Genomic DNA, 24,638 nt, shown 5'->3' on the forward strand with positions numbered 1-24,638 from the left:
TAGAAAGCGACCTCCTCCAGCATTGGTTTAGCATTAGCGCGCAGGTCGTTTTCTAAGCGGCCGAACTATAGTTTTTAGTTTAAGGAGCCAAGAATGATTTTAGTTTCTTCAAAAAATTGGTTTTGTTTTGATCTTTTTTTAAATCTGACTTTAATGTGAACTTTATAATTCTTAAAACTTCAATTTTGGATTTCTTTCCCTTGATTAACCTTTAATCAAAAGAAAGCTAAAATAAAAGTACAAAGAGAAAAATAGTTTGCTTTCCTTATTTTTAACACTCCAGTTTAGAAAAACCCATGTACAAACATTGAAAAATAACGACAATAATCAGAAAAAGGTAGTTGTTAATTATTATAAAAGACTATCAAATAAAATGAGGTAGCCTTATGACTGTTTTTAGTTTCTAAATAATTCAGATTATATGTAGGAATACATTGCCGTATATCTTTACATGGTCAAATTATTTATTAATGACCTTTAATTTCACTGTATCAAATTACTTATTTACCCAATACAATTGTTTACAATATTATATGTACACTGCTAACAAACAAGTTTCAGCAAAGATTAATGGGAATAAGAGGAAGTCTCAAATAAATAGTGATGATAAATGTGAATCATTTCATAAAACGTCATTAATTTTCCCAAGTTAAAACCATAGATTATTAAACTTTGTCATTCTTATGGATCAATGAAGACAATTTTAATGTTAGTTTTGTCCAGTGCTTCTAGGGGCATGTTTTTGTTTACAATTTGTTTCGTGTTATTTCAGTTATTTTAATACTAGTTTAGTGAGAGTGCCAAAAGTGTTGATAAAGGGAAGGCATCAGGAAGCACCATATCTGTTCAAAATTTAAGTCAGGAGGTTGGGGCTTTAAACTCACAGCAGACAGTTGCAAGAGATCCAATTATAAATTGTTCTCTGGTTTTATAGCTAAAAGTTACAAACTATAAAATTAACTCTAGCCTAAAATTATAGAAACAAAGACTAGCGTTTAGTGTCATCAACACGAACCAGGCAAAAAAATGAGTTTCAGATTTTACAACGGAATAAGAACTCTTCTTGTGTAGTCTATAATAAAACCAAACATTTTAAGTACCAATGACCAAAATAATATTCTATTCTTTTTTAGCAGTAAAAACTAAACTGTCCTAACATTTCTTTGAAAAATCTGTCTGTATCTACTAAGAATGTCTAGGAAGAGAATAAATTCAACACTAATCAGCTGTTTTGCTATTCTCTCCTATGATATAATCAGCTGGAGCTGAGTCAGGTGGTTACCTCAGTGTTAGTCTTTCTCTCTCACATTCCATGTGTTCTCATAGTGTAATTAGCTGTGCAGTGCAAATAACTGTTGAAGTCAACTTATTGTGTTCTTATTTTGCCCTACGATCACTTATAAAATGTTTATGTAGGCAAGGACGTTTTAGTTGTGTATTTATTTCACTATAAACCAATTTTGTACTTTAATTGTTTTATATATGCATTTTTTTTGTAATTTTCATAACGGTCTGTGGTTTTTTTATTTGTCATAACTATTTAATTAGGTTACTCTTTTATGTAGGAATATTGTCTCATTAATAATAGTAAAGTTAGTCTTTGCCAATGGTAGTGGTTTATTTATAACAAGTTTAAGTGTCAAGAGATTGCTGTTTGCTAACCTTGTTTTCCAAACAGTTTAATACTTTTAGTAAAGTTAATTAAATTGAGGTTTTCATTTCCATTATCTAAATAAATATAAACAACAATTTTAAACCTAGCTCTTTTATTTTAGAAAGTTTACTGACTAATTTATTTGGTTTTTTACACAAGCCTATTGCCATCTTTGCAATATATGTTAAGAATAGCTTGATTTTTATAGAGCTCAGATAGTTCCATTGGGCTGAGGGTCGGAGAAATGGGGTTAGCAAAATGAACAACTTTACTTTACTAGTAGTACCGGTAGGTACCGTACGAGAGTGCGAAATTTAACTATTAACTAACTTTTGTATAACAAATTAACACTTCTTTGCCGTAGCTCTACAAAATGAAATTTCATTTGTATATAAAATGAAATTGATCTCAATTACGATTGTTTTTCTTATATGAACCTCTTGTACTTGGTACTTTGCACAGCATATATTGAAATGCATCTTAAAAGATTGCTTTCAAAAGATTAAGATTTTGTTATGCAAGTTTTTCAACTATCTGATATACGTTTCAACTATTAGAAAGCTATATTGTATAGGAAGCTGAGACTTAATTCATTTAAATTTATTTGGTAGTTTAATTGAATATAAATATTACTGTATTTTGTATTCATACATTTATACTTATTTTATTAATTTTTGTTTTAGTTTACAGATATACCTTCACTAAATTTATGGTTAACAATCGTGTGAATACTAACGCCATTGTTTTAAAAATATTTTTAAATTAACAATAATTTATTTGATAAAACTGGTAGCTATTGGTAGCTGTCATCTCATAAGAACTGATAGTTTTGTTAAACTGCTGTCAAATAATGTCTGATGACGAATGGTGATTCAACTAACAAGTCAATTAGTGAAAAATGTGAGCATTAAGAGCATCATGCTAGAATCTAGGAATGGAACATGGTTGTAAATTAGGAAGGATTTTGCTTAATAAACTGAAAATTGTTACATACTATTTTGTGTGTATATCAATTCTCTGACGTAACACAATCAAAAATTTCAGTGGGTGAGTCTACCACTTGGATTTAGAGGGTTCTAGGACTTCCTCTTCAGCCTTGAATAGTGTAGGAGCTTTGGTGCTGTGTGTGTGACAAAACATAGGTTGTGTACTATCAAATGCTGACTTGTAAAACATCATATGATTATGAATACTGAGTGATCTTTTAACTGCCAAGTAGACCTACAGTTACAAGGGACAGTTTTTAACTAATGATAACAAGCTATAACAGTCGGTAGACTTGTTATAATAACCTGTTGTACACTCATGATTGGATGTCTTTATCAAATTACTGTGAGGTTTTAGTAAGTGTTCCAAAGCTGTAGTCCTCTTTAGCCTCAAACAGGGTAGACAGGTGCAGTGTGCGTTACAAAACTAAAATGTCTTAATCTTCATGTATGGTTTTCAAAACTAAGTGTGTTTTTTAACCGCTCAAGTACAGGACCGTTGTTAGTGACAAGGGACAGTTGATAACCACGATTACAAGTTGTGACAGTTGGTAGACATGTTAATAAGCTGTGGTACGCTCATAGAGTGGGTGTCTGTCGCAGTGGCAGCATTGACGTGTCAGCGAATGACGGCCAAACCTGAGAGCTCGCGACAGTCCGCCTCCGTTGACATCGAGGCCAGCGTTCAGAAAACCGAAACTTGGCACCTGAACAAGAAATTCACGGTGAGCAACAAATTTCATTGCATAGTGGCTAGAATTTAGATAAGTTGAGAAAGTATTATAATTGATTTTTTTCACATGAATGTTGAAAACATATTTACATGGTATTTTTATGTAGTCCAACTGAAATAAGTATTTAACATTTCTCACTGACAGAAAGAATAATTATAAAAATAAAAATAATAACTTCAAAAATAAATAAGTAATAATGTCAAACAGAAGAAGAAATTGGTTTACATGGGCTGGGCCTGTGTGCAGACTGAGTTCCATACAAAATTGTTTGTAAGAATTTGTTTAGAGGGCAGCAAAAATCAAGAACTAACTATTACGATGTTTGTATTCCATCTATAATATTAACTGTAATCAAGTTGTTTTTACTCATCTCTCATGATCAAACAAAAATTCATAATCCAACCTAAACATCTTAAATTTGGTTTTAAACTACTGGATATAATTTCCTCGAGTTGGTCACATAGACTTGCTTTTTTAGTTGATTCTCCATTAAAAAAGATCATTGTTGAATTAGCCTTTCCCAGAGAGTACTACACTCGAAAATTCAATCTTCTCCTTTAGTTTTTGTCCCTGTGGTAGTTGATGTAACATAAAATGTCCTAATAAGTTGTCCTGTCAGTTGGGCTTGTATAAAGGTCGGTGTATTCGACAGAAATGAGTAATTTACATTGCCACACTCTGTTGGTGGTTCAATTAAACTAAATGTTCTTTTTTATTCCAAATCTTGCTACAACTTTATCATGGGGGTATAATGTCTAGTTCTATCCATAGCCAAATCTTGTATAGATTATATTAGTTAACAGGTTCCATCCAGTTCTCATAAGAGTGTTTGTAGGTGTACAAAGTCGTAGTTGTTTCATCCACCGAGTGCTGGTTCGTGTTCCGACGCTACAATGAGTTCTACGAACTGCATCATATCCTCAAGAAACAGGTCAGTTACAATAGTTGTCCTACTCATTTTTACCTCCATCTTTGTTCTTTTATCTTCATTTTAAATAAAAAATCTATCTTTTGTTCAATTTTTGTTCTATTTATTTTTAAGTGTTATATTAGACTAAAAGTATATTGTAAGAATTATTATAAGTCTCCAAAGCACGTATCACACTGGATTACACTGTAACAAAAATCAGTGACCTAGGATTTTGTGTTGTGCTTGCGTGATTGATCACTTTAAATGATTAATACTGATTTGTTTACATGACAAGTACCTAAGTGTAGGAAAGAGCCACGCGACTCTAACTTTGCCTGCTGAAATAGAGGATTTTTATTTTTGGATTCTTAAAGTAGTGGCACAATGTTCCAAACAAACCCTACAGGAGGAAAATAACTTGATATTAGCTAGTGTAGAAATAAAAATACTGTATTTTCCATTTAGAAATTTCAAATTTGGTAAATAAAAAAATTGCTACAGTAAGCGTTGAATTTCCCTTGTGACACAGCCCAGCCATAGGATCATTCCTCTTATCTCGTAGATAATGTGTCACTCTGGTACCAGGCAGTATCAGCCATACTATCTACTCATGTGAGTGATTCAAGGACCAGTTTCATTAATTCAAATTCCCACTAGGTCAAATAATTTAAATTTGTCACATTAGGTATTCCATGATACATTTGCTCAAAAATTAAAGTCTCTACTAAAAACGTAGTCTAGTAAAAACGTATATGAGCTTCATGTAATGGGATTTTGACTTAAGAAAAACTCCTACAAATAACAGAGATTGTATTAAACAATCTTCTATTTCGCTGTCATTAAGTCAAAACCCCATTGGGTCAAACTTTGAGTATGTTAAAAACAACGTAGTCCTCCCAATTCCCAACCTTCAATTATATCGTCTTTTGGCGTACTTAGGATGATCCAAAAATGTTATAAAGTGGCACAGAGCTTCTTGGTTAGTGCTACTTGCTGACTGTTAGGTTGGAATCGAAAATAATTTATTAACTGTATTAATACAAATTTATACACATGGCAAACAAGCAATTCAATTGGAGCATGGTTTCATTGCAATTTGTGACATGGAAAAGTTAGCAAGCGAGGATAGCTTTTACTTTTTGGTCAGAAAGGTTTTTTCTTTGGCAAAGTTGTAGCCAAAAGGTGCAGTTGTAACATATACAGAGTGAACAACCTTACTGTGCCACTATTGGTATCCCAGAAACTATTAGATTTACAGAAAACATGAAATTGGAAAATTGAAAAATTGAAAATTCAACTATTTTCTTAGGAAATTAAAAAAATATGAAATCCACTTTTTTTAATGGCCGCCATTCATCAAGTTAAAACATTTAGCTGGTCTAAAACATTAAGGTGATTGTTTCAGGGCGAGTAGTCGCTTACGCCGGGACATTCAATAATTTAAATATTTTCTACACTCACATCAAATTATACACGTCAGCTACAGAGCTGCAAATGGCGCCGTTGTTCACAGATTATGCCAGTAAACAGTAAGGATCCTCATTGCGGTGTACACAAAAACTAAAAAGCTATATTATACACAAATGGCCCTTACTTAAGAAACGACCCTCGAATTTTGTATCTCTAGCCCATGGACTAGTCCCTTACAAAAACACTAATCAAAATCTTGGCTGTACACAATATAAATCTTGGCATGTTCGCAGAACATGAATGATTAGTTTTATATTAAAGCAGTTTGAAAAACAAAATATGCATGACTTCCATGAATTTTAAAAGGAATATTTAAAATATGTACATAAATTAGTATTACAGCATAAATGTTCAAATAGTTAGTCAGAAAATATAAAAGTTTTGCAAATATGTTCAACAATGATACTAGAGGGTGTGTCAAGTCTATGCTCACACTCAGATTAATCTATAAACTTGTGTTTAGATATGTTAGCTGTCATAGTCTGTTTTTTGCAGGTGCCTAACTTGCAGCTCAAGTTCCCAGGCAAGAAGCTGTTTGGCAACAACCTGGACCCTCAGTTTGTGGCTCAGAGACGAGAAGGGCTCAACAACTTTGTCCAACAACTCATGCAGGACCCCAAACTGCTCAACATGTCAGTATAATTTTATTTCTTACTATCTAACTTGTTTGTCCACTTACATTCTAGGGCACTGGGCTCTAGCCTGGAACCTTTTTCTTATTATTTGAGGCTAGGCCGTGAGGGTCACATTGTTATATAGGTAATATTTGTTGGTGATTGACGGGATTCAAACCTAAGACATCACAGACCAAAGTCCCGCACTTTACCACTAGACAGGCTTGCTTTTATTCTAACTGACTATACAGGGTGATTGGTACTCAGTGTGACAAATTTTTTTTGTGCAAGTACAAAGTAAATGCAATGTGATGATGCATATAAAAGGGTCCAAGTCTAAAAATTAGCTTCCCAAAGAATTATTTTATGCAGCTTATTTGGTCAAGTGGTTATGTAAAGATAGACATATATTATACAGTAGTAGACAAACATCTCATTATAATAAAATTATTAGATTGTACATGTTTAGTTGTAAACAAATGTTGTTAATTAATTATGAAATTATGATATTGTAGTTATACACGAGGGTTCGCCATAGTGTACGTGAAAAAAAAATATAAAAGTTGTATTTTTGCTTGTAGCGGTGAAGTGAGGACGTTCCTACAACTGGATGGACACAGACCAACTGCGGAGGAATCCAGCACTGAAGAAAGTTGTGAGAAGGCGGAGGAGGACGAGAATTTGAACTTAGGGCCAACCGAAAGAACCTAGTAAGTCCAACCTATCAACATTGTTGTTAAACTTTCCAGATTAATCAAATCACTAATATCAATGATTGGGTAATAAATAATGATTGGTGGCTGTTGTGTTATCCTTTTTTAATTTAACCGGCTGAATACTGCACATATCTTTGTCATTCCATAATTCATACTTTACAAATTTTTGTATAGAGTCACTACAAACCTCATGCAACAAAACTGAGTGAGATAATCCTCCCACACCGACTTAAATTTGTTTAAAAAATCTTCCTATATTGGAATATGGGACAACAATTCTAGACTTTTGTAGGCCTACCCGAACAATAAAAAAAGTTGAATGTAGTCCCTTGATGATGAAATATCCAGCTCCACTTTAATATGTATTGAATTTTCATGCTTTACAGCGCAAGACCAAGTGATTTTGAGTTTCTCCATGTGATTGGCAAAGGTAGTTTCGGCAAGGTGTTGTTGGCAAGACATCGATGTGATTCTAAATACTATGCAGTTAAGGTAACAAACTTGAATCACTATTATAACTCAATTTTCTGAAAACATTTACTTGTTGCCAATCTAATTTTGGAATGTGTAAAAGGGCATAAGGGCTTAGGTTTTGAACATTTGTGTTGCATTAGCAAGCTTACCTGCATGGGAAATAGTCAAATATTTGCACATGAATACAAGAAACACAAAAACTTAACACTGTACACAAATGATTGGAATACTTTTTAAATACCTGTATTTGTGAATTCTTTTATAATTTGTATACTAAACAAACGTTTACGTTTACGTTTAAAGCATTATTTTAAACCAGAACAATTTTAGTAGGGAGATAAGATGCCTCCAGGTACAATCTGCAAGTTAAACTTCTGAAGACATTATTTCCATCTGCGACAAAAAATGTTCCTTGCTCAGTTACAAACTGTGAACAAGTTGGTTGGTATCTGCGACTCCTTAAATATACTTTAGCTACGTGTTATGTTAGCTGATTTAATTATACTACTTGGTACATAACATCAAAACTTATTGTTAAGGGTAAATGTGTACATTTTGTCTGGGTAGCCGAGTGTTTATAGTGCTTTGCTTAAGATCTAAAGGTTGTTGGTTCTATTCCCAGCAAGATGTTTCCAGAGCCATTTGCCATTTGTAATTTGGCTTTCAAGTAATGGTACTTTTTATTTAACAAAAAACTGTCTATAAAAAACGGGCTATAAGTTATTTCTGGTGTGTAGGTTGAGTTTTAACATGTTTGGTGAGTAGGAAAAAAGTAAAAATTTAATTACTGAGCTGAAAGACCTTTAAGCCTTCCTCCACTTGTGTAGGTTTTGTCCAAGAGGCTGATTTTGAGGCGGAACGAGGCTCAACATATCATGTCAGAGAGGAATGTACTGATGAAGAATCTCCATCACCCGTTCTTGGTGGGGCTGCACTTCAGCTTCCAGACAAAGGACAAGCTGTTCTTTGTCCTGGACTATGTCAACGGAGGCGAGGTGAGTGTTGGAATGAATAGGACTCTTCCGAAAGTTCAGGTTATATTCTAAGATGTTAGCCTCATCTTAGAATATAAAAACCTTTTGAACAATTTTGTTGATCGAAACAAAAAATTGACTTCCAAATGCAAGAGATTTTGCCGGTAACCATCTGTAACTCTATAACTGAAGTCTTCTGATCATACCTCTAGATTGTTTAGATTGTATTTCATCCATACGGTGCCATCACACTAGGGTGTGTACTTGAAGGGGAAGATAAGTTAAGGATGAATATTGAGGAAATTAGAATCATAGCTTTGTTTGAACTAAGATCAGCTGGTTTTATATCCAGAATCATAGCTGGGTCCAGTTTCAACCATCAAAAACCTAGGCTAAAACATTACCTCAAGATCACACTGGCAACGTTCTGATTACTAGACAAGCACTAAATCTACTTAGCTAAGTTACACTCAGCTCAAATAACTTACTACAGTTAATTATTAAGGAAATTGACAGGAAAGCAGGCTTACCTTTAAATAAGTCCATACAGACACAAAAAATATACAACTCAAAAGTAGAAATTTTCTTCAACCACTGGAGAAAAAAAAGAATTCTCTTTTTCCAATTTAAAAGCTGCACTTTTCAGTTGTTTCAACCAACAAATATGTGAATTAATTTTGAAGGAGGGAGAAAAGGAAATGGAATAGAGAAAGGAGAATAGGTTATACTCCAGGTTATAGGTTATCTCCAGGTCTTACCATGAGTACTACGGTAATAGGTTACTGTATTCCCTATATGAGAAATTCTCTAAAAGGGTGTCTTTAAAATAATACAAAAAATAATAACTGCCTAGTTAACTGACATGTTTGAACTTGGTTTGATTTGATTTATTTATGCTGAAAATACAGTTAGTGACGTCAAACGGCACCTGAGAAATCTTCCGTGTGCCGTTTCGGAAAATACACCAGGATGTGTTGTTTAAGGCAACAACAAGTTACATATGAAAGGGGTGAAAACTTTTTTAAGACAAAGATCATCTGGGTTCTTTGGACAAGATGGTTTTCTTAAAATTCTTTGAAACAACCCAGAGACAAAAATCCTAAGCAATATATTTCTGTTATCATCCATTCACTCAGATATAATATGCTTGCTAGAGGAAATAGTTAAATTATATCAAAATTTTATGAACATTGAAACTATCTTTTTACATTGTACTCCTAGACACAAACCAATTCGCTAATTACTAAATGCTAAAAACTAAATGCTAATTACTTAAAACGTTTCTGAGTTTAAAGACAACGTTTAGAGATATATTAGCTAGTCTGCATCACCTCTTCCAAACTAATCAAATATTCACCCGTTCAAGCGCACCAAAAGTTTTTTGTTTTTTTCAGCTCTTTTTCCACCTGCAGCGGGAGAGGACATTCACAGAGCCCCGTGCCAGGTTCTACGCTGCAGAGGTGGCGTCTGCACTTGGCTACTTGCACAGTCAGGGCATCGTTTATCGCGACCTCAAGCCAGAGAATTTACTGTTGGACTGCACGGGTCATGTCGTTCTGACTGACTTTGGCCTCAGCAAGGAGGGTTTGTTAGCAACAGACACAACCAACACGTTCTGTGGCACACCTGAGTATCTGGCGCCCGAGGTTGTCAGGAAAGAGGTAGGTTGAAAATATGAACAACTCAGTTAACAGTATAACAGTATGGGAAGTAGATAAATATCTGTCCGTCTCACCCTGCCTATCATTTTTCCAATAATTTGTCAATTCTTACCATTCTTTCTCGTCTTACAAGCATCTCATTTATTTCAATTTCTTTTAAGTGAATTTTTTTTACAGTTAATTTAGTTTTATTAACAATGGGTGCATTTCAGATTATTCTAGAATTGTTATGCTGTCTTTGTCATTATCACCCTAGTTTTTTTGTCGTCATTCAAGGTCGCGTCGTGATTCTTCCTTCCTTTCTGCCTTCCCCTTTCTCCCCGCCCCACAAGGCGCAGTTTCAAGTGTGCAATATAATATAGGTTTCCATGGCAACCAACTGTAGTTATAGCAACGACCAAATCAAGCACTGCGCTGTTCTTCAACGCACAGCTGTGTAATGAAAGACAACATGATAAATCTCACGTTGTATATCTCGTCAGGCCTTCGATCGATATCATTCATTTCTTGCATCTTAACTCAGTTCAGTTATTATCCTGATAATCAACTCTTTAATGTCTTGACAATTTGGAATGTTCTTTAACATATTAGAATAATTCATTGCGGTATGTTTTTTCGTTATGGCATTATCAATGTTAATCTTGGTTTGTTGGCTACTCATCACATAAATAAAATTATAAACAATTTACTAAAAAAAATGTTAAGGTATATTTCGAGTTTGCATCGAAACCCATCTCCAGCCTCTGGTAATAACATATCAAGTAAACAAACTATGATAGTTTATTTACTTGATATGTTGTTACCAGAGGCTGAAGATGGGTTTCGATGCAAACTCGAAATATACCTTCACATTTTTTTTAGTAAATTGTGTATAATTTTATTTATGTGATGAGTAGCCAATAAACCAAGATTAACATATTAGAATAATGTTGTGTTTATTTTAACATTGGCTGAACGTTCTTATTATGCCTATTATGCACTTTTTAGGGGGGAAATTGTCTGCAGAGTTTTCTCTTATCACCTCTCCTGCCTTGCTATTCTCTATTTAACTGTGCGGCAGGAAAAATGTTTTCTTATTCTCATAGACTGTAAATTTCTTAATTTCAGACTGTAAAACTGTGAAATAGCCGCAAATTTTACAATTTAATTTCTGTGGGAACATTGCGTCATTAAGGTGGTCTTAAACCTATCAATAAGAAGAACATCGTGACATTTTGTTTTGCTTTTTGTTCCCACCATTTAAGTAATAAATAACCACTTTTATAGTCTTAATTGTGTGGATTGGTGTGGCCCGTGACTTTAGTAACTGTTCATGGTACTCAACTATGGCCTATTTGTTTTCGAAAAGCAATATTACAATTATTTACTCCTGAAAATGTTTGTTAAGTATATAACATTTTCCTACATAGTAAAGTGGTTGAAATTATCTATTATATTATATATGCAATATTTATGCGACGATTTAACCTAGTTTAGACTTTAGATAATACAGGCGTGAAAAACGTGATTTCGGCGTAATTTTTGTATCCTGATTTTGTGGACACCCTGCTTGTCCTCCCAATAATCTTGACTTCAATTCACAAATTCCTATTTCAATTTCAAACGTAAGTTAATTTTTGTACTAGAGTAAATAAACAAAATGGAAAATGTTGTATTTATCTTACTGTAAATCAGTTTATTGTAATTCTGAACATTGTCTTTTGTTTGGTGTTACTCACATCTGCTCTTGTTGTACAGCCGTATGATCGCAGTGTAGACTGGTGGTGTCTGGGCGCAGTGTTGTACGAGATGTTGTATGGTCTACCTCCATTCTACAGTCGCAACATAACTGAGATGTATGACCAGATACTTTATCAGCCTCTAAGACTGAGGGTCGGGCCAACAGAGGCTGCCAAAAGGATACTGACAGAGGTAGGCTAATGTTCCTGACGTTACAGACAGCTGAACAACGTTTAAAATCAAATGTTTGTAATGGTTAGCTGATTTCACAATTTTTTTCTGGTTTCAATACTAAGATTTTTACTTTTTTCTAAATTCCAGATAAGATTACTTATAATTTCACACCAAATGATAAAATACCAATAGACAAAAATAAAGTTGTGATAATGTCATAAGTTGTCTGTGAAGTTTGCACGATATTGTCACAATTGTAGGACATGACTATAAAGTCATTGTATAACATGATATAACTCAACCGAAAAATCCACTACTCGCCTACGCCTATACCAATAATTCATGTCAGCCGCATTGAAGAAAGTCTTTGAGTACAAAACACAATGAGGGCTCATCTGTATGAAAAGAATAAACCATTCGGTTAGGATCTCAAACCAGCAAGTAGTGTCTTACAGATTTTCATTTTTAAAGGAATATTATCCATCCCTTTATAAATAGCCCAAAGAATAAACTGCTTAACAACACTAAGTATCATAATAAAATTATAAATGTGAAAGTTTGTGTGTTTCTTTGTTTAGGGTTCAATCACGCATTAACTACTGGTCGGACTGGGCTGAAATTTGGCATGATGATAGCTCACATTCCTGATTAACATATAGGCCTATTCTTATCTCAAAAATCCTTTCGGGCTCCGCCCCAATGTCTTTGTAGTTTCCCATGTTAACTTTATAATTATCTATAATATTAAAATGAAACAGTGTTTTTTTATTTCACGATTCTGAATCAACCACTCGATGGATTTTCATGATTTTTGTGTTGAAAGTAAGATAATTTTGAGAACTAGGGAATGTCAAAGCCATAATTTTAGTTTAGGGCCCCAGATTTTTAGAAATAAAGTTTTAATTTTTAAAAAGTCTAGCAGCCGAAGCTTAAGATTCTAAACTAGCTTTTGGCATAAAATAATTTGCTTAACATAACAGCTGTAAACATTCAGCTTTTGTGTCACAAATTCAGCATTTGGATAAAAATGTATAGACATACTTAGGGTTGACTTATTTATACTATGTGTAATGCTAATCATTGATACGTTCAATTCTTCTGTAAGAGGATGACAGATTAATTAAATATACATAGTAAAATACTAGGATGTTAAAATGATTTTTTAAAGCAATCTTTATATTTTTCGATTTGTTTTAGAGCAATATAATTTGTTTTAACTAACAGCTGGTTAAATATAAACTATGGAACTATGACGTTATTTTATTTACTCTTATTTTGTCATTGATTATAGGAAATAAGTAAGATTAGTAGAGATGATTAGACCACAGTTTAAAATAGTTTAGACCAAAATTAATTAAACCACAGTACAAATCGAGGCTCTGTACACGAATCTTAATAAAAAAGGATAAATGCAAATTATTTTACTGCTCCACTTTTCAAGGAAAGATTAGAAAAATAAGAATGTTTACATGTTTTAATTCTTCATGGTAGCTTTTTGTTTACAATGAATGTTTGTCTGCTTTAACTTTGTTTGGATTAGGCCCGGAAATATTAATGTCATAAAAAGAAGATCAAGAATAATAAGGAATCACGATTTTAAATTACCACCACAACCTCAGCCGGGTTTTATACAAAGATAAACAGATGGATGACATATATTGAACACAACGTCAACATTGACCTAGGATACTGCAATTAGACAACCCATCCTTTTATATGAAATCGTGTTTAGTTGTGTTGTGGTTACGTTTGGGGGCGCCTATATCAGCGCCTCCAAACGTGAAAATATCACTTTTCTTTCAACTATGAATATATTGTAGTTTAAATTAAATAATATGGGAAATTACGATGTACATTTATTCAATGAGGGTGGGTAATTATCAAGGATAGAACTGATAACGGTATGAATAATAAACATTGACAATTACGTCATTAGCTTTACTAGCGTGTTTACTTTTTATATTCCTGCTACTCAGTTCTTTTTTTCAAATGAATGTTATTTGAACCAAACAGCTGTTTCAAAACAAACTGTTATTGTTTTTACTTTTCTTTGTTTACACTTATTTATTTAGCAATTAATGCAGTGAAATTGATATAAAGGATAGGTGTGACGATTAGTTTTGATGGTAGGACACCAAAGTTAAATTATGTGTACTCTGAATTTTATTGGATATTATCGTTTTATTTTGGGTCGTTTCTATTCAGACCTACTGGAATTTGTGTATAGTAGTTGTATTGTGGTGATAATAATTATGGAAGAGGCAGGTATGCTATGGAAGGTGGTATAGTTGACTAGGTCTATACACTTCTCAATTGACTATTACCACAGATAATATAACCCCTACTCTCTCTACTGTAGGCTACTTATAATCAGTGTGCGTCTGTGCGAATCGGCTTCAACGCTTATCACATCATAAAAATTGCAGAATTGCTGTTTTATTGTAAAATTATTGGATATAAAATGCATATCGTATAGGCCTATGATGGAATAAAAACATATTAGGTCACACAACATTTGTTTACCAAGATTGATTGATTGATACAAGATACAATACAATATGATACAATATGAAATACAAGATGATTTTTCACATTAAAACTGCAAGAAACTTTGTCTTTATATGTGTAAACTAGCTGATCTGAATTGTACACGGTTTTAACTGACTACTGATTTCCCGTACGTAGGACGGGCTAACAGCTCGTTCATATTTAAAAGGAATTAAAGAATTTTGTTAGCCGTGTCAACTAAACAAGTTGGTTCTATGATATATAATAGCATCAAAAAGTTACAAGGTTGATATCGTCAATATGCGTGATTCGATCAACTCGATATCACAGACGATCAATTAATATAAAATATCAGAAATGACAAAAATAAATGTGAACAAAAACCTATCAGAAATGACAAAAATAAATGTGAACAAAAACCATCTTCTTTATTTCATTCCACACTGAAACTATTATTTGTTTTTAACCAAAAACAATTGAAAAACATATGACTGTTTATATATTAATTATTAAACAGTCTTTTGGCAAACTTATATGAAATATATTGAGGTGTTTTCTTTATCAATGATTAATCATCGTACGTCAAGGTTTACCAACAGGGTGCACTACTATTAGTCTTTTTTGCATTTATGACAACAGCTAATTTGAACTAAGCAGCAATAAAAAGCTGTGATACACACTGTCAAGTAGGATTGTATGTATACATATATGTTGATGTTTTTAATTTAATAACTAATTTGTGATATTGTGCGAATGTTTGATAATATACTTTTTTATTTTTTTTAAATGCAGTGGTAGAAGAACATTAGGGCTATGGTAGATGTGTTATGCTACAGCATACTGTAAATTAAAAGAACTAGGGATGGACGGGATTGAATTTTTAGTTTGGGACGGGACGTGATTTTTATTTCCTTCCAAATTTTCTGGACGGGATGGGACGGGATTTCTTCCTGTGCATAAAAAGAAAGTCTTGAGTATTGCAGTTACAAAAAAAGACAAACAAAATCTATTTTTACCATTTGTGGCACAATAGACTAACCAACACAAGTAGACTTCTCATCCCATTGTAAATTTTGAAGCTCGTTTTTCATGTCTAGTTCATGTATGCCACACTGGGCGCTGGTGTCGACGAAATTTTGTTTCTATTATTTTAGGGTTAATTTCTCGATTTGTGCTTTACTGTTTGGTTAAATAACTAGGGGACAATTTATTGTTTATGATTAGATCGTATTATTTGGTTAAACGAGGTTTTAAATGACTGTATTAACGGGAAACAAATTGTAAACAAAACACGACCTCTAACATAAACCGTACAGAACTAACAATAAAATTGTCTTCAGCTGTTCCATTAGGATGAGAAATGTACTAAGGGAGTATGTTTTATCTATGGTGGCACTGATCTATAAAAACCAAAAAATTGGGTAAAAATTTACAGGTAAAGAAACTTGTGATTCACGGTCTCGGCGGGATCGGCGAAATCACTCACGGTCATGTCGCGATCGTCGAAACCACTTCGCCTCCTGCGTTCGCGGAACTATCGTGAACATCTCTTACGATAGCGGCGTCATCGTCACTCGCGAAGCGGCAAAATCACCGACGATCGGATCAAATCCCATCCCGAAAAATTCCCGAATCAAATGTAATCCCGTCCCAAAAATCAAGAATATTTTTTTCCCAAAAATTTTCCGAAATTTCTGGACCCGTCCATCCCTAAAAAGAACCCATTGCAAACGCAAAGCACGAGTATTGCAATAAACATTAGACTTATACGCCAACCCCGTAGGAAGGACGGGTACTCTGCTAGTTTTTTTTTTTATTAAAATATACCTCTGCTTTGAAATAATTTTAAAACACGGCTTAAATACATTTCAAAAGGCTCGTTTTGTTATTTGGGGAATCATTTGTAGTTACTTTTAAAAATCACAAATGTTAATGTTCTGTTCTATGAAAGCTTCTGGAGAAAGACGCATCACAACGTCTGGGGTCAGGTTATGGGGATTTTGATGATGTTGCAAGCCATGAATTCTTTCGATCCATCAACTGGTCAGATCTTCTGGCACGAAAGATCAAACCCCCCTTCAACCCTAAAGTGGTAAGTCTGGGTGTTAATATAGATATCTTTTCAAACAGCCAAACTTAAAATATCTGGTTAGCTGTGTGAATTTAGTGCTCACTTGATAATGAGAAGGCTGCCAGCTATATGTCGAGAAAAGTCCGTCTGACAGTTTCGAAGCTATCATATTCTCTCAGCTCTCACTTTTCTTACCCTTAACCCTTAGGAGACCAACTTCTGATTTTTCGGAAGTTAATATTTTTTGCTAAAAAGACAAACTTCTCATATATATCGGCAGTTTAAATAAACCATTAAAAAAATTTGAGAAAAAAATCAAAAAATTAACAAGAGCATGCAAGAAATGTTAATGAGGGCTGCTATTCAAAAGTTATAGCATTTTTTCTAAAACATTGCAGAAACTGTTCAAAGTACCTAATTTAAACCATTAAAAATATAAAAAATAAGATATATCACTCGTTTATATTGTCTGGTCTAGAACTTACTTTTGACACAGAACTTAGTTATACCGTAAATATAAACGTTTTTGTTAGTGCCGATTCCCAGATCGAAGTAACAAGTATTGAAACTTTACTCGTATTATATATAGGATAATGTATTATGATTGACCTTAAGACCATCGGACTGTCCCAGACGATTGATCTTAACTATCTTAAGCTTCTGGTGCTTAAAATCCACCTTCAGCACACAGGACTTGGAAGACCTTTTACACCTTTTCTTCTCTCTTGGCAGTTGTTTTTCCATTATTTTACTAACATTTAAAACACTTCTATGCTAAAGCTACAAAATAATTTTAAAAAAAATTAGATTTACAGTATAACTTTGATTGCATTACAGAAAGGAGAGCTGGATATGCAGCACATAGACCCCGCGTTTATCCGAGAGTCCCTAGGCTCCATCGGACTGTCCCAGACGAGCGGAGCGCTCACGGCCAGTGTGAGGGAAGCAGACGAACACTTTGTAGGGTTTTCATACTCCTACGCTGCCCCCATCGACTACAACAACGACCGTGCGGCTGAGTTATGATGACGGCCTAGACTGCCCGCGTGCCCTACGTCATAAAGTTACCCGTCGGCGCCAATCATACGAATCTCATACGTCAGTAATCCTAAGTCTGTTGTCGCAGCCCATTGTTATACAGGTATTGTCACCTTTAAGATTTTGAGTAAGATATAAAAATATTAGTAGTTTTACACTGGTGCTTTGTTAGATTTTAAAAAGTGTTTGCAAATAAATATTTAAACTGTTTGTTAAATGTTTTAATAGTAATTTTATTGTCTTTAATTTTTTGAAAACACAAATAGAAGTATCAAGCCTGTATGAAAAAAATGGTTAGTGCAGGTTAACATTTCTTACATTCCCACATACCATATCCAATCCATGAGGACTTTGCAATACAGTACAAGACAGATATGTTAGCCCTCTTCTACTTTAATAGTTTGGGGCCTGTCTATCTGTATGGTAAGTGGTAGTCTGTAAATAGTGTTAATTTATTGAGAGTATTATCAGCATCCTAATAACATAATCTCTGTGTATGTAATTTGTACATGTTAGTCCTATCTTATAATAGCCAATGGTATTTTACTACAACTATGATTTTTCTTAGTTTAAGAGTTAGATATACTAAAAAAGGGTTTGATATTCCTGGACTTTTTCCTACGGAAGGTAGTGGATGTGGTTATTTTGAGTTGGTGTTAAATGAATAATTAATCAACAAGTAATTGAGAAAAATTGCCTTAACATTAAAACTTATTTAGAAGTGTATTTTTATAGGTCATAGTATGTATTTGAGACTGTTGCGCTTAAACTAACACCTGATTTAAAAGACTTTTGTTTTGTTGGTTAATGGTTTTGATTTGGTTATGAAAACTACATTGCAACGACTGAAATGTAAAAACAGGACAGGATTTAATTTTTAGTTCGGACGTGATTTTTATTTCCTTCCCTATTTTTGGGACGGGCGGGATTTTTTTCTCTGTACAAAAAAGGTTTGTTTTAAAAATCTTTAATAAACATTATTTTAGATATCAAAAATAGCAAACAAAATCTATTTGACCTTGTGAACTTGTTCCGCGGTCACGGCTACATTGTAAGAATGACTCGTGGTCACGGCGCCATCGTTAACATGATTCGAAGCCACAGCGTGATCATTGACATTACTCGCGGTCACGGAGAGCCATCATCGACATGTTGCGCAGTCACTGGTTCATCATAAACATCTCCTGCAATCACGGAGACATCGTCATCACTTCCTGGGTTCTCGGAACCATTGTGAAAATCTCTCGCAACAGCATAGACATAGACATCGTCACCCGGCATACAATCGATTTCTCCCACGATCGCAGAAACGGCATCATCGTCAGTTCCGATGTGGCAAAATTGCCGGCGATTGACTCAAATCTAATGTAAATTCCGTCCCGATGATCAAGAATATTTTTCCCCAATTTTTCCTAAATTCGGAAATCTTCCATCTTCTCACCCTCCTCATCCTTCTCCTCCTCCTTCTCCTATCTTCCTCCAAATAGTAAACAGTCTAAAGATGGATTTTAATTTCACAGTTTAACTTGAAGAATTGTGATTAATTTTGGAGGGCTATTAGTTTGGTATTTATGTGGCATACAGGGTTAAAGAATTGTTGTGCATACAGTATAACAGAAACTATTGGCTGCATTTACATTTTTATAGATATGTTAGTAATTGAAAAAAAAACAAAGCTTTCTTATAATGTCCGCAAACATAAAAATGAAACTTTAAAAAAATAATAGAACAGAATGCACTTTTTATGATTAGAACCTTAAAAATATTTTAACTTATATTGTTTAAAGCTATTTTAGTGAAAAAGACATTTTTTAAGGGTATTAACTTTACGTATTTTCTATCCCATAACAATGTTTAAGTTATAATAAAACTGCAATACAACAAAATTGTTTTGAGACTCTTCTTGTATTGCAATTGCGAGTTATTGTATTTTCTCATTTGCTTCATTTTCACTAATAAAACTTTTTGCAACATCATATTTTTTATAAAAATGGATGATAATGATAATTGGTTAATTTCAAGCAATTTAGCTGCAGTAATCATCTACTACTGCAGCCAAACCTATCTCTGTATTGAGAATGCACTGTTTGGCCACTTTGCATTTTTCATGTTGTAAACCAAACTATTGTTGTCAACATTTAAAAATGTTATTGGAAATTACTCTATTAGTCTGTTTGTTTTCCACAGATTACTTTAATTGTTCTCTTTTTGAATTCACTTATCTTGATATAAATATTTAATTTGCGATTTTGGTTCTTAATGGAAATTGTTGACAAGAGATAGCTAATTAAGTACCAGTAGCTCTTTGATGATTTCTTAAATAATTAAATATCTATTAATTTAGGATTACAGTATAAGAACATAGTTATAATATATTGTAAAAAGGTATAATTTTATTCGTAATGGCTGTAAATACCACATTCATGTGCCCATTATTAATGTGTTGTTATGTCGACTTGTTGTTATGTCAAGGCCTAAGACTTAGCTTAGCAAAAATATAGATTGCCTTCTGTAAGTGTTATTGTTGGCTCGCTTATACAGTTGATTTTTATAGAGTATTTTTACTGTTCGTAAGTTTTTATTGGTTTCAATTTAGAATGTGTCAAATAAAAAAACTTTTGTCATGTATTTTGGAATGTTGAAATGTGAGGATAACCTTTTTTCTCTAAAGACAATTTTTATAATAACCTTTTCATCAAAATTTAAATTTTTTGTTTAATAACTTTCCAACCCTGATAGTATTTTTTGTGGAAGATAAATACCATGTAAAATAAGTGTAAGATGTAGTCCACATTACTACAAAAAAGTGTGTAACACTGACTGTGAGTTAGGATATTTTTTAGCTCTACATACTTGACCATTTTATCCATGAATGATGTTAGGCTAATAACAATTTATGTATTAAAAATCTAGCTTCTGGCTAGTAACAGTTATAAACAAGGTTCTCTGTAAATTTTATGCTATTTATATAAAACCATCTTTTAATAGGAAAATATTCTAACTATGATAAAACTAATTTATTTCTGCTTGTTACCTCCCCTTCTCTCTAGTCATTGATTCGTCTTTGTAAAATGACAAAATCTATAAATCTACCAGAAAGTTGTAATCGCTGACAAAACCTATTAAGTTATCTTAATGTTAAATCTGTCAAGCTACAGTAAAGAAATTAACTATTGAAAATCTATTGGCAGAGGTAAAACGTGGAACCTTGAGTAATAAAAATAAACTAAAAAGGATAAATTGAAAATTTTATATTTATTAATAACAAATATATCACATAAAAATGAAAACAAAAATTATTGCCATTGATGATACACCATCAGTATATGATTGAAACTTGTATGAGTGAAGTCAATAAGTCTTGGAGAATAATTCTAATCAAAAGCTTGAAAATAAAGTTTGTACTTTTATACGAGTTTTGAAATGTAACATAAAAAATAAATCATGCATATAACATGTTTTTGCGTAAACCCAAGAATTTTCTTGTGTAAAACATCTTATAAAAAGCAACTTTTACATGAAGGTAAATATTTGCAAATTTGTTTGGTATTTAACTTTTACTGTTCAAAACAACTTTCTGGTGTATTCTATAACTTTTTTGTATACATTTTTTTGCTGAAAACCATTTGCAATATTACCTATACCAACTTGTTATATATCACTTGTAGTAAAATACATAGCACAACCCACATTATTAGATTAAATGCAGACACGGTTCAGAAGTGAATCAAAGTGTGAATGTCTCTCATTTTCTTTACCAAAAATGTAAATATTTTCTAGCCATTAAGCTCTTCTTTAAACCAAAAATGGTTGCCAAAAATGTATAACCAAACTTGTTTGTAAATTGACTGATGTAAACTATATCTCAAAAAAGTATTTATAATATATTTACAATATTCCAATTAAAAATGTACTTACTATCAACGTGTGGTCTGGTATAGTTAAAGTATTATTAGAAATTTTAGCATTTCTGCTTAGTTATTGTTAGTCAGTAACTGTATATTTTGGGTTTAGATTTTGTAACGTTGTATTTTGTATACTTTTTGTGTTTCTTATAATTGAGAGTGTGAACAAACTTATCTGGCAAGGCTAAATATTGTATCCATGAAGTAGAGGTGTGCAGACTTATGTTTTGGATCAGATAAAATAAATATTTTGTAAATAATTGTGTGTGTTATATTAAACATTTAGTGTTCTTTGAGTTTTTATACACTGATTTTTCATTAATTTAGTTTTATCCGAAGACTTGATATCCATAAACACTTATTGTTAACAGTGATTGTTTTGCATCTAGTAGATTTTAACATGTAACCTGCCGATCATCATGTGGCCTTTAGCACTTCTGGAATTTATATTAGTAGAGAGTCAAAAATACAAACCAATTGGGACTGTAAGTAGTTCAGATTACCGATTTGTTCGGATTTTCAAACATAGCCTAGAAATGCCTAATAGACACATAATTAGGCCTATAGTATTGAAAATACAGTTCTATGATACATTGAATGAAATCAAAATAATGATTTTTGTACTTAGGTATTTTCGTTATATAACTGTAATTCGTTTCTTGAAAAAAATATGAAGAGCTTATACATTGGAAACGAACAAAACACAGACTGGCTCGGTGTGCTCACTCATTGCCCTGCCAGGCGCCGACTGTTTGGCCCGCGAAATTGTAAAACATCTGTTGTCTCTGTGCTAATTCAATATTTTAAAACTCTCAGGGGCGGTTCGGATTTTTGACGTTTCAGATTTTTTACGTTCGGATTTTCGACTCTCTACTGTACTATCATTATTTTTGGCTTGCATTTTGCCCTCAATTGTGTGCTGTAGGTATTCCTCGAGTACCCAACGGGAAATATTGTCTTTATAACATTAAAAAACCACTGACATACACATCTCTATTTTAAATCCAATGTCTTTTTATATACTTTTGGTTCAAAATATTAAGTCCATCTTGGTCTAAATTTATTTATATATCTCTAACTCGCTAACCTTTGAATAAATTGGAAGCTGCAATCAAATTTTTTTGGAAAAAAATTATAATTTTGTTGGGACATTGCTTATACCTGGGATCTTCACCCCATGCAAATGCCAGAGTCTGACATTTTCTTCAAATTATCCGTTTAAAGTGTTACGCTGATAACTTGTAAACAATAAGCATCGAACCTCACAAAGTGCTATCTCTAAAAATTCGTTAACTAAGCAAACACAAATATATGTACTTAGGTTTTAAGGGAGTATGATTTATCTATGGTTTTACTATTACAAATTAAGTTATATGGAATATTTCATACCGTAACTATTTATCACTTTTATCACTTAACAAGGACAAATTATTAGTTCATTAGTAAATAACTAATACTACAATTTCAATATTTTGTAAAACCCACAAATGTGGTAGTAATAGGTTCTTGATTTTAATTTAAATTAACCTTAATATTTTTCAGCTCCTAATTAAATTTTAATTTCTATTGAGACCCCATTTCATAGTGGTGCTGAATTGGTTAGTTAACGTTGTAAATAAAACCTTTTTTGCTCTAAAATCTGTGAAATTTTTTATGGATTTGTTTTGTTCCTCTTTTTCTGTGATGTCAGCAACTTGTTGATTGAGGTGACTACTTTAAAAGACTGTATATATAAATTCATGGTTGTAGTACCAAGCAGTTACTTAAGATTTTGTTTTAAATATTGTGTTAAATGTCACCCTACCTATCTATCGATATTCAATAATAGTTTGTGCCTTTAACTATTGTAATAGTAATATCAATTCATAATTATTTCAATTTTCTTCTGAATGATTGTGTACCAATACCTAATAGTTTTTTCCTTGTGCAATGAAGAGGAATAGATTTTGCAATACATTCTATAACAATATTTGTATTGTTTGTTGTAATTTCTTACATAACTAATCATAGGAAAACCAAACAATCAGTGAGTGTTCACTTAAATCTAATCTCTTGGTTTCTCGTCATCTGTGTCCATTCTAATTTTAAAAGAAATCTTAAAGTTCAAATTTTAAATCGCCTTTCTTCTAATGAATACATACTACAAGATAAATTTGAGTCAAATCGTTAAATGATGAGACATAAGACAAAAGAGCCTAGGTGTTTCGGATTGTTGTTGGGATATTAGTCTTATCTGAAGGGGCTAAACACAAAAACTTCTATTTACAAAAAAAAAAAAAAGAATTTGCTGTTACTTAGAGCATTTAACTTAACATTGGATCTTAAGAAATATTTTTTTCCAATTCAAACTTTTCTTTGTAAAAAACACTCAGTGACAGTGAAATAATTCAATTTTTTGTGTACATTGAAAGTATTTTGCGTTTATTGTACCAATAACTCTTTCTCATTTGGGTAAGTCTAATATACCAACAAAAATCCCTAAAATACAACGTAAATTTGTTGATGTAGTTGTCTTAAAGAAGGCTAAATTAATCCTATATTACTAAGGTCACAAAGAAAACAATAGTGTTATGCTGTTAACTTTGTGCAATATGTTGACTGAACTCTTGGAACAAACAACCAAGTGTTGTAGACTGTAAGCGGTCACCCCACTGCCGCATTTGTATTATGTATGCTTCATAGATGTTAGCCTATTATGTCATCTAGTATTTTTATGCCGAGGATTTTCTTTTGTAAATAAATCCCATTCAGTAGCTGTGTTGTGTTATTCACATACGTGATTCTCCTCTTTTAAAATATGTTAAGAAGACCCTAAAATTGTGGTTATTTCACTTCGATGCAACCATGCTGCATGCTGGATAATATCAATACATCTCAATACTAGTATATGGGCATAATGTTTATAGACAGAGGCTGATAAAATGGAAGAAAATTAAATAATTTTCACTTTATGGAGTTGATGGGATATGAGCAGTGGCGTCATTTGGGGGGGGGGGCAGGGGGGGCATTTGCCCCCCCTGGTTCCTGGGC

The 24,638-nt window shown here is 32.9% G+C and overlaps 1 protein-coding gene across 2 annotated transcripts in view; it reads left to right on the plus strand.

Moving 5' to 3' along the window:
• The window catches only part of LOC129004784 (serine/threonine-protein kinase Sgk2-like), a 31,389-nt gene extending 11,923 nt beyond the window's left edge, over positions 1-19,466 (plus strand). Inside the window, exons 1-11 of one of the 2 annotated variants that reach the window (XM_054433420.1) lie at positions 1,927-1,942; positions 3,244-3,365; positions 4,210-4,305; positions 6,250-6,386; positions 6,950-7,078; positions 7,471-7,576; positions 8,386-8,553; positions 9,927-10,193; positions 11,931-12,104; positions 16,546-16,686; positions 17,503-19,466. In XM_054433420.1, coding sequence (XP_054289395.1) covers positions 3,267-3,365; positions 4,210-4,305; positions 6,250-6,386; positions 6,950-7,078; positions 7,471-7,576; positions 8,386-8,553; positions 9,927-10,193; positions 11,931-12,104; positions 16,546-16,686; positions 17,503-17,691 — 1,506 coding nt within the window. In that variant the 5' untranslated portion in view covers positions 1,927-1,942; positions 3,244-3,266 and the 3' untranslated portion in view covers positions 17,692-19,466. Of the gene's footprint in view, positions 1-1,926; positions 1,943-3,243; positions 3,366-4,209; positions 4,306-6,249; positions 6,387-6,949; positions 7,079-7,470; positions 7,577-8,385; positions 8,554-9,926; positions 10,194-11,930; positions 12,105-16,545; positions 16,687-17,502 lie in introns of those variants that run through there. The other variant, XM_054433419.1, reaches the window with a different exon arrangement.
• Positions 19,467-24,638: the final 5,172 nt, after the last annotated feature.

This window comes from Macrosteles quadrilineatus, unplaced genomic scaffold (assembly GCF_028750875.1).
Source record: "Macrosteles quadrilineatus isolate MER2022 unplaced genomic scaffold, UCM_ALF_1.0 Scaffold_11__1_contigs__length_5352618, whole genome shotgun sequence".
NCBI lineage: Eukaryota > Metazoa > Arthropoda > Insecta > Hemiptera > Cicadellidae > Macrosteles > Macrosteles quadrilineatus.